Source organism: Etheostoma cragini, chromosome 10 (assembly GCF_013103735.1).
Source record: "Etheostoma cragini isolate CJK2018 chromosome 10, CSU_Ecrag_1.0, whole genome shotgun sequence".
Lineage (NCBI taxonomy): Eukaryota > Metazoa > Chordata > Actinopteri > Perciformes > Percidae > Etheostoma > Etheostoma cragini.
The window spans coordinates 8,190,147-8,203,284 of record NC_048416.1 but is presented as its reverse complement, the minus strand read 5'-3'; the positions used below and the strand labels follow the sequence as shown (position 1 = coordinate 8,203,284).

Sequence of the window (13,138 nt, the reverse complement as noted above, 5' to 3'; positions counted from 1 at the left end):
TTGTGAAAAGGTTAAAGACATTCTGAGGACTGTGTATACAGAAACAGTCCTTAGTTTGTATGTACCGGTCAGGTGTATACACTAAGAGGACTGTGTATGGATACTATTACATTTTGTATTGTGAGTATGCAAAGTCGATTTTTACACTTTATACATGAACAGTCCTTAGTGTGTATGTACTGGACAGGTGTATACACTAAGAGGACTGTGTATGGATACTATTACGTTTTGTATTGTGAGTATGCAAAGTCGATTTTTACACTTTATACATGAACAGTCCTTAGTTTGTATGTACCGGTCAGGTGTATACACTAAGAGGACTGTGTATGGATACTATTACGTTTTGTATTGTGTGTATGCAAAGTCGATTTTTACACTTTAAACATGAACAGTCCTTAGTTTGTATGTACAGGTCAGGTGTATACACTAAGGGGACTGTGTATGGATACTATTACGTTTTGTATTGTGTGTATGCAAAATTGATTTTTACACTTTATACATGAACAGTCCTTAGTTTGTATGTACTGGTCAGGTGTATACACTAAGATGACTGTGTATGGATAGTATTACGTTTTGTATTGTGAGTATGCAAAGTCGATTTTTACACTTTATACATGAACAGTCCTTAGTTTGTATGTACTGGACAGGTGTACACACTAAGAGGACTTTGTATGGATACTATTAAGTTTTGTATTGTGTGTATGCAAAGATGATTTTTACACTCACTATCATTACACTACATTTCTGTCTCATTTACTGTATATAAACACATACAATAATGAAACTAAAAGTGTTTTTGCACAAATTGTTAATTCAGTTTTATTTTGTATTATGGCTAAAAACATATAAAGCAATCCGTTTAGTTTCAATTGCAATACCTAACTCCTTTCTCTTGTGATTACATATTATTTCATGGCATTCCATGTGAACTGGTCTTCTGTTAATGTCACTGTCAATTAAACCTGATAAACCACATCCACACAGGGATGATAAAAAATAGCCTGGGTTTTTTAAAAGTTTGGATTCAAACACAAAATGTAAGTGATTTCTTTCCACTTCAATTTTTGTGGATATAATATTATAGAGAAATGTTAATACTACTAATTATACTACATAGCTAACGTCATATATACGGAGTGATATTTTCCAATAATCGTACTATGGAGGGATAATGTCCAAATATCCTGTCATCTAGATGTCTACAACTGACCAGTACATGTACACTGAGGACTGTGTATGTACAACATTTAGCCCTATAAATCCATTTTCAATCATACTATATAACCACAGTATCTAAATACACTGTCCCTAGAGTGTCTTTAAATAACCACTTTAGACATATTGAGGAGTGTGTATCTGTACTAGGGCTGCACAATTAATCAAATTTTAATCTCAATATCGAATTTGACTTGCCACGATCAAATTTGCGTGATCGACTGATTTTTTTAAATGCGTCATTTCATAGAACGCTGAGTTTTTTTGCATAGCGCATCTACCGCTCCGTAAACCCCTGTCTGCTCATGAGCCAGTCCTAGTAGTTCCCTGCACCGCGCAGCTTAGTTTCTAGATGTAGACAGTCCCAGAGGACAGAGTAACGGGAGGAAAACTCAACAGATAGCAGTTGGTTATACGTCGGTCTCAAGGTTTACCAGTTTACCAGTAAACGCAACATTTTGTCCCGTCTGTGTTATTCAGACAACAGCAGTGACCAGTTGTTATTAACACAGCTGTATATTGTAAAGTATGAGGGGCAAACCTGTATTTGTACCAGTGTTTCAGCTGGTAAACTATCTGCTATCGCGGCCGCCATGGCAAAGAACACAGAAGAAGTTATTGAACGCAACCAACTTCAGTTGGTAGAGTAATGACGTGTGAGACGGAGCTGCTGGACCTGAATGAAGTGTGACCCGTGAGCAGAATATTATAGTTCATAAAAATGCAGCGCAGTGACGATACAGGGATTTCATATACACGTGTAATTTCGCTGACCCGCCTTTCGACCCGTGCTGGACCCATCCATAATGAATCAGCCGTTTCTCTGTGAGTAGCATAAACGTCCATTGCACTCCCTCTCCCTCCCCAGCTCTTTTAATCAGTTATTGTTGAAAACAAGTGAAGAAGCTTTCACAGAGATACATTTTTTTTTAAATATATGCTAGGCTACTTATTTCAGATGGCTAATTTCATTACATATGTTGCAGATGTGTGTCTATACAACATACAACTTCAACATAAGAATGTAGCATAATATGGATGTGAAAGCAGTTATAAATAGCCTATGTGACAATAAAACATGTTTTGGTTAAAATCAACAAATAATTGTGAGTTAATCGTGATCACAATAATCGTGATTATCATTTTGGCCACAATTGTGCAACCCTAGTCTGTATCCTCCAATATCCTGTCAAAAATGTTTTGAAACTGAAAAAAATCTGATGATCATAACAACATTCCATGGACATTAAGTCAATATTTGAGCTATATGGTAACCCTCTGCCTCAGTCAAATGACTGACAGAAATACAAGTCGACAAGTCTGCCCAAGGAGTCATCCTCCTTTGCTGCATCAACACTGAAAGGCAAAAGATAAGGATGACAAAATGTAAAAGTAGAATGACAGAAGCCCATTATGCTGAATGAATAAATAAATCACCTCCACGACAATAACTACTACTACTACTGAAATTGAGTTTGTATGAAATAGCAGTTTGTTTTTCTGAGAAGAATTCAACTTGCAAAAGATGCTACGATTTAAGTGTGACAATTCACATACCATAGTTTTTTCCCCATTGTAGTATAATTCAACCATCAGAGCATCATGGTACAGTCTTAGTCGGTACTCATACTCCTTTTTGCTTAAGACTTCCCGTCGATATTCTATGAGAAAGTCTCCTTTCTGAAAGTGGCGGCAACTAAACACTCCTCGACCTAAAAAAGGACAGAGGATGTGTAAGTGTGATGAGATTAATACAATAATTAAAAGGATGATATACATTTAGCTACCTTGGCAACTCACCTTTGAATGAATTAATATATTTTATAGTAAATCCATCCTTGTCCTTTCCCAATGATGACAAATAAGATGCCTCTTCTTTAGGCTTAAGCTTAGCTCTCTGTGGCCTCATTACAGACATGCTGACTCCCTTTAGGAAAGAGAGAAAATAAATCTCATAATTTTGTTAACTAACTCATTGCAGACATATAGTATTTATGGTTGACTTTGTCTTTAAGAGTACAGCCTGTATAGGAAACGTACCAAACAAATAAGCAATACATATCAACCTGCCTTGCTTTACTAGTAAGTCATGCTGGTTTCTCCCTCAGCAAAATATTAACTAATTTTGGAGCATTATTTATCCCTCTTCCTAACATAGTGCAGCACCCAATGCACAAATGAATGCATTAAGTTGTCTAGCTAGTTTGATATGATAGCACTATCTTCATGCTACTTTAAATATCAGGCCCACTACAGCCTCTGAAAGACAGTAAAACTGGCTGAAATCATAGTGTCTTCAGAGGGTAAAACTCACATTCAATCCGTGCCCAGGCTGTTAGTTTAACATTATAGTTATGTTTTAACACAAACTTTCAAATTAAAAACATTTACCCGAGATAAACACTGCCCAAACTAAGCTAGCGTTAGCCAACACTGCCCAAACAAAGCTAGCGTTAGCGTTAACGTTAGCGTTAACGTCAACGTTAGTGTTAGCTAGCGCTAGCTAACGCTAGCTGGTGCTAACTTAGTTTGGGCAGTGTTTATAGGATTAGCTAACCCGTTAGCGTTAGCTAGCGTCAGCTAGCGTTAGCTAAACTAATATAGAGTTAGTTATCAATTACAGGTAAAACAAATTAAAAAAAACACGTTAGCGACCAACATCAGCATAAAGTTTGCTAAGTTTCTGGACCAGACATGTAGCCGTGTGTGTGAGTCTTACCTCTTGATCTCCTCTCTTCACACAGGCAGGTGCAGGTGCCAATGCTGGCTCACATGATACTGTATTATTAATTGTAGAATACACTGCTTTCCTGATAAAACGCAGTATTATGTGGACCTTCCGGCTGACAGCCAATCAAAAGCTCTGAAATTTTACACATTGTGTGAATTATTAATGAGGGGGTGCAGTACCAAGACCAACCTACAGGGGCGTTTGTCGATACACAATTTATCTATGAAGACTTTTGCTGAAATTTTGAATTCTGTGTCTTCAGAGGGTTAACTCACATTAAATCCATGCCCAGGCTGTTAGTTTAACATTATAGTTATGTTTTAACAAAAACTTTCAAATTAGAAACATTTACCCGAGATAAACACTGCCCAAACTAAGCTAGCGTTAGCCAACACTGCCCAAACACACACACACACACACACACACAGGCCTATGTGGTTTAAGAGACCAATTTACAGATTCTTGCGTGGCAGTGGTTTATGAGACCACACCTAACGCAACATCTGGTAAACATAAAAGACATGTTGTTTCATATGCAGAACACAAATCGGACTTCAAAATCATAATTTTTCTTTTAGAAAAATATGTGACATATCACAGGCTTATGGGGTCACACAAATGGTGGTTTGTGAAACCAACAGTGTTTATGAGGTCTGTTTACATATTACACACACACACAAACCAGGTAATGGTATAAGAGGACTGACCAACATTACAAGGCCTACAATAATGCAGTACTATATTTAATCTTTTAAAAACCTTTTTAAAGACCCACTACAATCCTCATTTTTAGTTATTTTCATTCTCAGTGGTCTTTAATTTGTTATGAAATTTTTAGCCAAATTAACAAAACGTTCTGAGTTAGATTAATAATCAGACGACAAATTAATGAATGAATGTCAACCATTACTTTTTCAATGTGAGCAGCCAAGGCCAGATATGTGTTTGACTGTTTTCCCTAAATGGGGTAAAGGTAACTGGAGTCAGAGGTTTGATATTTTGTTGGATGAAGGACAAAGGTCCTGACGGGCATCTAAGCAAAAGTTTTGTCTATGGATCAGTAGAGTAAATTCTGTATATTGTAGATGTGTTGGATCTGCCCATATTTGGGCATGGCTCAAACTTTTGGCATTATCTGTTTGATTTCCCCAGAGGACACACACTTTAGAATTGAAAGGAGCATCAGAACTTAATGTGTACTGATCATTCATTCACTTCTCCTTGATCAAGTAAACAAACATTTAACGCAAGACATCCTGGACTCATGTCTACTCTCACCACTGATGTATGGGGCTGCATGATTAAAATCTCTAACAGCACGTAAAGTAACGGTAATCATGCTTCTTTAATGGATTGTTTAATATTGTTTCTAATTGTTTTTAGAAGCTGATGATGCTTTTGATTGGTTGAGGTTATCAACCTGAAATAGACCCTTCTGAATGAATAAATTCAGAAAAGAAAGAAAATGAACTGAGTTTCCTTCATGTCATCTGTTTTTTTTCTAGGCCTTTCAAGTTTGGCATGTTAAGGAAGAGTAAGAAACTTGACAAACACAAGCTGTTGTATGACACCATAGATAGTCTAAAAAGACAACACAAATGGAGTGCAAATGCACCAGTTGTTGTATTGGAGCCTTACTCACCCATAAAAATGTAGTTGACATTAGAGGTGATCCTATCAGGATTTTTTTATGGGCCGATAAGCGATACTGATCACGGGCGATTTGAAGCCTTACATTTTTTGTGTAGCATTGCATATTGATGTAACTATTCTTGAGAACATTAACTTTCACAATTAGGAGATTTCAATTTCAATTCATTTATTTCAAAAGGGACGATGTGCAACATTGAACATATTGGAAAAACAACAACATTATTGCACCCCAATTGCAGCTAGAGGCTGATTTACATTGGCTGTCCCCCCCGCCAGATGTTACCGGCAACTTCGCAGAAAAGCATTAAAAAAATTACACTTAATATATAATGTAGAATATAACGATTATTAATTGAAAATTATTTTTTGTTTATCGTCACAACGCTGGCTGCACACATATTGTTATTTAGTGTGGGTGGCGGTTTTGGCGCTTAAAAGTCAGCCCCTTGTTTCTCACAAAGTCTCTAATGTTTTGGCATGTTCTATTTCTCAGTGCTGGCTGTTCACATTCTTTGCAAACCACACACTCCTTCTTTGATGCTAAATGACCTTTAATTATATGAGACTTGAAATGTCTCAGCACAGCTTTTTCTTCTGCTTTGGTCCATGGTCTTCGTGTCTTTTCTTTGGGTACTGAAAACAAACAAGATGACAATGTATGTTAGTATGGCTGGCTACGACTTTCATCCGGATAGAAACAATTAACCATGACAATTAATAGTGGTTTTGTTAAAGTGACTTTGCCAGCTGTTTACTAATTGTAGTAAATGACGTATTTCCTGTATGCGTGTGTCTGTAATCTGTAAAACTGTTTCCACTGCAAAAGGTTGCATATTTCGTTCATTAAAATGTTGACTTTTCCACTTACTCCCACCGTAAAACATTTCTAGCGATATTTCACGTTTTTTTCTAAAATTTCCAGCGTTTTCATTCAGATTTTTTTCCTCTGCAAATGGACATAAAAACTCCACTTCTCTCTTTTTGTTGTTCTGTTTGTCTCTCTGTCCCTGCATGATCTGATGATGATGACCTCTTTGTAGGCCCAGAAACTCCTGAAGGTTAAGCACTGGATATTATAAACTTGATACGTATTAAAATGTAACTTGATCATACCATTATGTACAGGAAGGAGTCCATCTGCATCACGAGTGTCCATGTCTGAAAAATGTGTAACAGAAGAGCATAGTAGATGCCTTTTATTAAAAAGTATTTGTTGTTCAATTTTGTAAAATTGAATATTATTTACTATATTAGTACTATATAACTGAGGACAAGAAACCTGGCCCGGAGAGCAGGTTCAAAAGACACTAATATCCAACATCAGTTAGCGCAATGAAAGCAGAAATAGATCATATAGGTTTACATTGTATTGAAACTTCATTTCCTGATCCAAGAAAAGTTTCGGGGTCTTGTCTTTAGATGCCCGTTTCACATTTATCTGCAGCCTGTGAAGACCATAAGTAATATGTCTGTTTCCACTGTTCATTGTTTATGCTTTGTGTCTGCTAAAATAGTTTTATATGCTTCCAAAACAATATGGTTTTTATTATAGTTCAAGCACTTTCAATGGCCATTTTAAAACTTTTTACAGCACCTTATACACAAGTTTTATTTTCAAAATCTAACCTGCCTGAGTCAATGTAAATGGGAAGATTTGAGCCAAATGACATTCAGCTGGGTCATTCTGTGTCAAATCCGACTAAATCCAGGAAAACAACTCTCTTAGATTTAGCCTTGGTTTTGGGACACATTCTTAATATATACAAGGTTTGATCAAAATCAGACAGTAACAACAACCCAGAATACTCTGACAGTGCACAGGCACCTGCGTGAAAAATAGCCTATTTAAATTTTTTTTTAAATTACTTCATTGCCAAGACATATATATGTATCTACTGGAATAGAGCAGTTTAAATATTATATAAGGCCACCCTCAACTTTACAGTGGGCTACTAGCTAGGTGTGGGGGTGGGGAAAATCGATAAAGCATCGCAATATTTTCAGTGGCAATACTGTATCAATACACAGGCGCTAAATATGGATCTGTTATTATATATATGGTGGTCAGTTTGTCCCATTTTGCAACAATTAAAGTGACAAAGTGAGAAATTTATCTTTTTAGATAAAACAGATCTTGACAAAGTTTCCTTTTAGGGACGTCATTTGAAATTGGGAAAAATTAGAAGTTGGAAATAAGGTTATGAATTTCCCCCTGCCGGTGGGGCTCTCGGGCTTAGGAGGTTAAGAGGATTCTTAAGTCCTTAAGAATGTTTGAATCCGGGAAACGCGGCCATTGTTGTAAAGTGGCCAGGAGCTACACAAGATTAAAAAAAAAAAATGATGGAATAGGTAATAATTGAATCAATGGAGAGTGTCTAGCGATCGTTTCCAGCAGTATGTGTACCAACATACTAGATCATATTCAAAGTACTTACCGTTCAGTTCACGAGGACAATCTACCTCTGCTTTGTTGTGAATGTTTGTTGTGAATGTTTGTTCCTCCTCACTCTCATCTTCATCATCATCTGTGACATCTGGACAAATAATGGGAAAGTACTTTAATTTGGTTATAAAACAAATTAAAAAGGTTACATTGTGTAATATCTGAATGTTGGAGCGTTATGTCAATGTTACTTTGGTAACTGACTGTTTCTGGATCAAGTCAGTTTTCAATGAACACACTTTCTGGAATACCCCCCACTAATACATCACTGTGATGATTAAATCTAAGTTTCAATGAATAAATAATAAATTCAATCTGTGCCAACATGTCCTATCCTGCTTTTTACTGCTATATTTTACATACTGCCTGTCCAACATATAGTCTCATAGATGCTGTGTTGTCCAGGGGATTGTACATCAATGTCACTGCCACATTGGACTATGCAAGACTGGCCTGTAAATAAACACACGGAAACAGAGAGGCTGGGGCTTTCTGGACGGAAACCATAAAATTACATTTCTCACCTGATCTCAATAAGTCAACTTGTAAAAAAAAAAAATCCGTCCTGTTTCACCCATTTATGACATAGGCTCATGTTTAAGGGGCGAATATGAAATACGATCAGGATGTCTGCACAGGGTTATTATTTTGAAAATTTACTGGATGCAGACGCACCGCATTTTATCAGTGTAGGTGACTTTCCCCCCCCCTGCGTCCTGTGAGCAAAGCTCTGTCCTGGTTTTGGTGTTGAAGTAGGTCAATCTGGCTAGTTTGCTGGGGCCACAAATATAAAGAAAAAGGAAAAGCTGTAGCTGCGAGGTGGAGTGAATGATCAATGGTGTTGCGACAACTGTGGGTCAGGACACCGGTTTTGTGATGCAAATGTGTTACTCTTTTGAACACATTGTTTTGTCAAGCAAAACACTTTTTTGTGACCCCAGCAAACTCGCTGGAATTAGGATGTCATACAACCATGTCAAAAAATGAGACTGTTCTACACCTTCATCAGAGTCCAGTTGTGTTAATTTACTATCTTAATAAGGCCTTACAGCTCATGTTGCATATAAGACCCAAAATTAGATCCATGAGGTCAAAAGAACGGCTCCAAGAGCTCAGAGAGAGTTGTAGAAAGGCACAGATAGGAACAAGGCTTGAAAAAAAAATCAGAGCATTTTGTTTCAGAGAGCTCAGTCTCTCCATAATTCTGGCATGAAAGAAGTTCAGGTCAAGCAGGACTGGCCATCCAGCCAAACTGAACAGTTGGGGGAGAAGAACCTTGGTGAGAGAGGTAGCTAAGAACCTGAAAATGACTGTGACTGAGCTCCAGAGATCCAGGTTCCAGGCAGACAACTACTGCTGCAGATGTGCACAAAAACTGGTCTCTATGGCAGAGGTGACCAATGAGAGCTTTTCCTCAGTGAAAGACAAATAAAAAGGCTGAACAGAGTTAATCACAGCCTGGGAGTTCATCAGGTTTGTTCTTGCCTTTCATGTGGTCTGAAACTATCCCCATCTCCTCACACGATATCTGGAACTCAGTCAGAGGGATCTTTGGGTTCTTCTCCCTAGCTGTTCAGTTTGTCTGGACAGTCAGCTGTAGGAAGAGTCCTGTTTGACCCAAACATCTTCCATATTACACTTATGGAGACCACTGAGCGCTTAGAAAAAAATGCAGTAGATTTTTTTTCTTGCCTTGTCCAAATCTCTCTCGCTACAGCTCTCGCCGGGCTTTTCTTCAGCTCTTTTGAATTCATGGATCTCATTTTTGTTTTGATATGCACTATGAGCTGTAAGGTTTTATTTAGACAAGTGTGTTCATTCAAAATCCAAATCAAACCAATTCATTCAAGACAGCTGGACTCTGATGAAGGTGTGGAACCACCTCAAAGCGAAACAAAGAAAAATGGACGGCGCCTGAATGACCTACATGAGTGTGACAGAAAAGTTATGCATTTACTCAAGTATATACACCTGATAGCTTAATTAATAACTTTGAAACCACAAGATTCACAAAAGGCACGGTCTATAAAACTCCAGTAATGAAGCCCTCTGTAAAATGTTACCCATGAAGATCCTTTAAAACCAAGATTTCTTTAAATACATACTATAACCCCTTTAGGTCTACATTTTACATAAATAACATAATAATTTAAATACCTTCAATTTCGTCAAGAGATTTTCCTTTAAGCTCATGCATCTTTCCCTTTTCCAGTGCAAGGAGCAACTTGGAAATTTTGGCACTCTGTATGGTAGGCTCTGACAGACGGTACAACTGTCTATGTACTGATATGTCGTGCCGCATAAAATCAGCAAGCTGATCTAGTTCGTTGCTCTTCAAGTTCAGGATTTGTGAGGTGGTCGCTATGTCTTTGCGCAGTTGAGTTGATCGTAGATACTCTGGCCTCTTGGCACCACACTCATCTGCGAGCTGTCTGAGACACTGATGTCCTCTGTAGTAAGTCAGACAATTTGGTACAGCAAACAAGTATTCATTTTGGTCCGGGACACCACATTCCTTCCTCTTCTCAATCATAATGTTGAGTCCATTTACCATCTTAGGTGTCAGCAGCACTGCTACCTTTCTCTCCCTTTTTCCTTTTAGTTCAACACGCTCAAAATAGTTGCAAAGTTTCTTTTCACACTCTGACAGCCCCAATAGATCAATGGTGTTGGTTTCTTTGTTTCTTTCCAGAAAATGTCTCAGTTTCATCTTTGACACCTCCCCAACACGTCTATTGAAAAGGACAATCTTGGTCAATGCGGCTTTTGCAAGGCTGGAATAGTTCTGTACTGTTGTCTCCTTCTTCAATGCAGTAGTTGCTGTGTCAACAGTTTTGTCAAGATACTTGTTAAATTTTGTTACATCAGTGAGCGGTAATGTGGCTGTTTTGTTATATTTCAAGTCACTAATGGTGCTTAAGGCACAGTGGGATATGTACTCCGACCACTTTGCAGTATAAAGCTTCTGAAACGCTTTTGAGGATTTAATCAAGTTGTCATCTCCTGCCATAAGAGCATGACAATGAATGATGTCACTCACTTTCAACAGTGAGTGTCCAATTTTAAGTGCAAGGCTTGGAGTTTTGTAACAGTTCTTTTCTTTATCAAATCCTGCTGTTTCTTTTACTGCTTCAATTACTTCCATGAAATTTCCTGGTTTTATGGCATCCTCTAAGGTTAGGATTAAAGACCTTTTGCGGATGGTTTGCAGGAATCTTCCCAGCTGACGGATTTTTTGGCGGATATAGTCATGTTTTGAAGGGTCATGTCCATGTTTTGCGAAAAGGGTGTCAGCATACCGAAGAAGGCAGAAGTCATTACGAATAACACTTGCAATGACATAGTCATGCATATGGCTTAACATTTTAAGCACCCCATCATCAACTGTGCTTGAACATGCTGACTGGATTGCAGATGCTAGGCCGAGCACCCTTTTTCTTCCTTTATGATCTTGTTCCTCTGGTTTGGAGGAGCACCTTTTCATATGTCTCCATAGTTCTGGTCGCAAAAACATACCCTTACAATGGATACAATATTCATATTTTTTCCATTCAACCTTCTTGGCTCTGCGCTTCACTTTAAGCTGACCACTTCCTTTTTTCAGCACATCTGTTATACTCAAAGTTTCCCCTGTTGCGAAGATTCTCTAGGAGCTTCTTCCTAGTGGTTGAGCCTGCTGGGAGACTAAGGGCATATGCAATATCAGAATTCTCTTTTATGTGAGTTTTAAAATGCCGCGCGATTTTGAAATAAAAATCCTTGCAAATGAAGCAGAAATTTTGTCCTGCTTTTACAACACTGGTTGAAGGTACTGTGTTGGTGCAAGATTGTCCAGTGTTAGGGGTGTCATATGTGACATTACAGTTCATAGAGGTATCCATTAGTGATTCTTCAGTGACCTGTAAAGTTGGGTTTAACAAGCCGTTTATTGGTTCCTCATCCTCTGTGTCACTTTCTGAGCCTGGAACGTATTCTGGATCACATACATCATCCAATAGCTCCTCTTCACTGAAGTCACTTTCATTCTGATTAAAATACAAGGAAAATAAAAGAAAACATAAGACATACATAACACCAGTAATAAACACTACATGACAATCAACATGCAACTGGACCTCATATGCTTCTCAATGTGCTTTTATAAACCACTACTGAGTGTGCACACACAAACTAGGACTGTTCAAAATGTATAAAAAGAAAAATATTTTTATTATCATTTTAAAAACAAAAGAGAAAAAATATTTCACATAAGTTGCTCAAAGCGGTCAAAATAATGAACGTGGAAGCAGTCTAGGGACAACAAATCTTGTAGAAATGCCACTGTGTTGACTATAGCTTAACTTTAGAGCACATGGCTAATTAATTATGCTCATACTCTGCTCATTCACTTTTATTTTTGTTCTGTTTGTTCGCTGGCTTTTATTGTTGAAGTGTTGTTTCCAGTCATTCCATGTCAGAGAGTGTTAAAGTCCTCACCTCTCGTCTCCTGTTATTTTAGATTAGATAGATAATTGCAGTTGTAAATATACTACAACTATGAGAAGGAGGGGGAAGCGTAATTTAAGCAGATGGAGCCGTGTCGTTCACCTTGTGTTAAAACAGCAGTACATAGGTAAACGTACGACGACGCTTAACTTAACAGTGAATTGAAGTCAAGTGGTAGATATGTTACCTAAGGTCAGTCGCTGAAGTAATTAAGCAGTTGCTGAAGTAGTTGAAAAGAAAATCTTGATTTAGCAATTTCATTTTATCAACATCATAACTAAAAAAAATAATTATGATGTATAATCGATTTATTTAACACAAACACACGGAAGTCTTTGTGCTAAAATATTGCTTCTAACTGCTAAACACACAAGGGTTATTGGACCATATCAAATCATGAGTCATATACAGAAGCAGAAAGCAAGCATCTTTTCAGGTCATGTTAAAGCATTTCCTGCATTTGAAGCTATACCAATAAATGTACAAACAAACCTCTTCAGGGAGAACTGTGGAGGTGAGAAATGGTTTGTTGCCTGCAGATGGAGAGACGACTGGTGAGTGGTCTGCAGATGGAGAGACGACTGGTGAGTGGTCTGCAGATGGAGAGACGA

At 37.8% G+C, this 13,138-nt stretch overlaps 1 protein-coding gene and 1 long non-coding RNA gene across 7 annotated transcripts in view; both read right to left on the bottom strand.

Moving 5' to 3' along the window:
• Window positions 1-2,528: 2,528 nt before the first annotated feature.
• On the bottom strand, window positions 2,529-4,192 carry LOC117952131. The gene is made up of 4 exons (XR_004658318.1): window positions 3,935-4,192; window positions 3,016-3,142; window positions 2,773-2,927; window positions 2,529-2,571 (listed from the first exon to the last, which is right to left on the bottom strand). It is a non-coding gene; the product is annotated as an uncharacterized LOC117952131 (long non-coding RNA).
• Window positions 4,193-5,748: 1,556 nt separating this feature from the next.
• Window positions 5,749-13,138, bottom strand: part of LOC117952129 (histone-lysine N-methyltransferase, H3 lysine-36 specific-like) — a 16,196-nt gene continuing 8,806 nt past the window's right edge. For 2 of the 6 annotated variants that reach the window (XM_034884249.1, XM_034884246.1), the window contains 4 exons: window positions 10,200-12,067; window positions 8,035-8,133; window positions 6,713-6,757; window positions 5,749-6,232 (listed from right to left, as the gene is read on the bottom strand). In XM_034884249.1, coding sequence (XP_034740140.1) covers window positions 11,621-12,067 — 447 coding nt within the window. In that variant the 3' untranslated portion in view covers window positions 5,749-6,232; window positions 6,713-6,757; window positions 8,035-8,133; window positions 10,200-11,620. Of the gene's footprint in view, window positions 6,233-6,712; window positions 6,758-8,034; window positions 8,134-10,199; window positions 12,068-13,019; window positions 13,130-13,138 lie in introns of those variants that run through there. The other 4 variants (XM_034884248.1, XM_034884250.1, XM_034884247.1 and 1 more) reach the window with 4 other exon arrangements.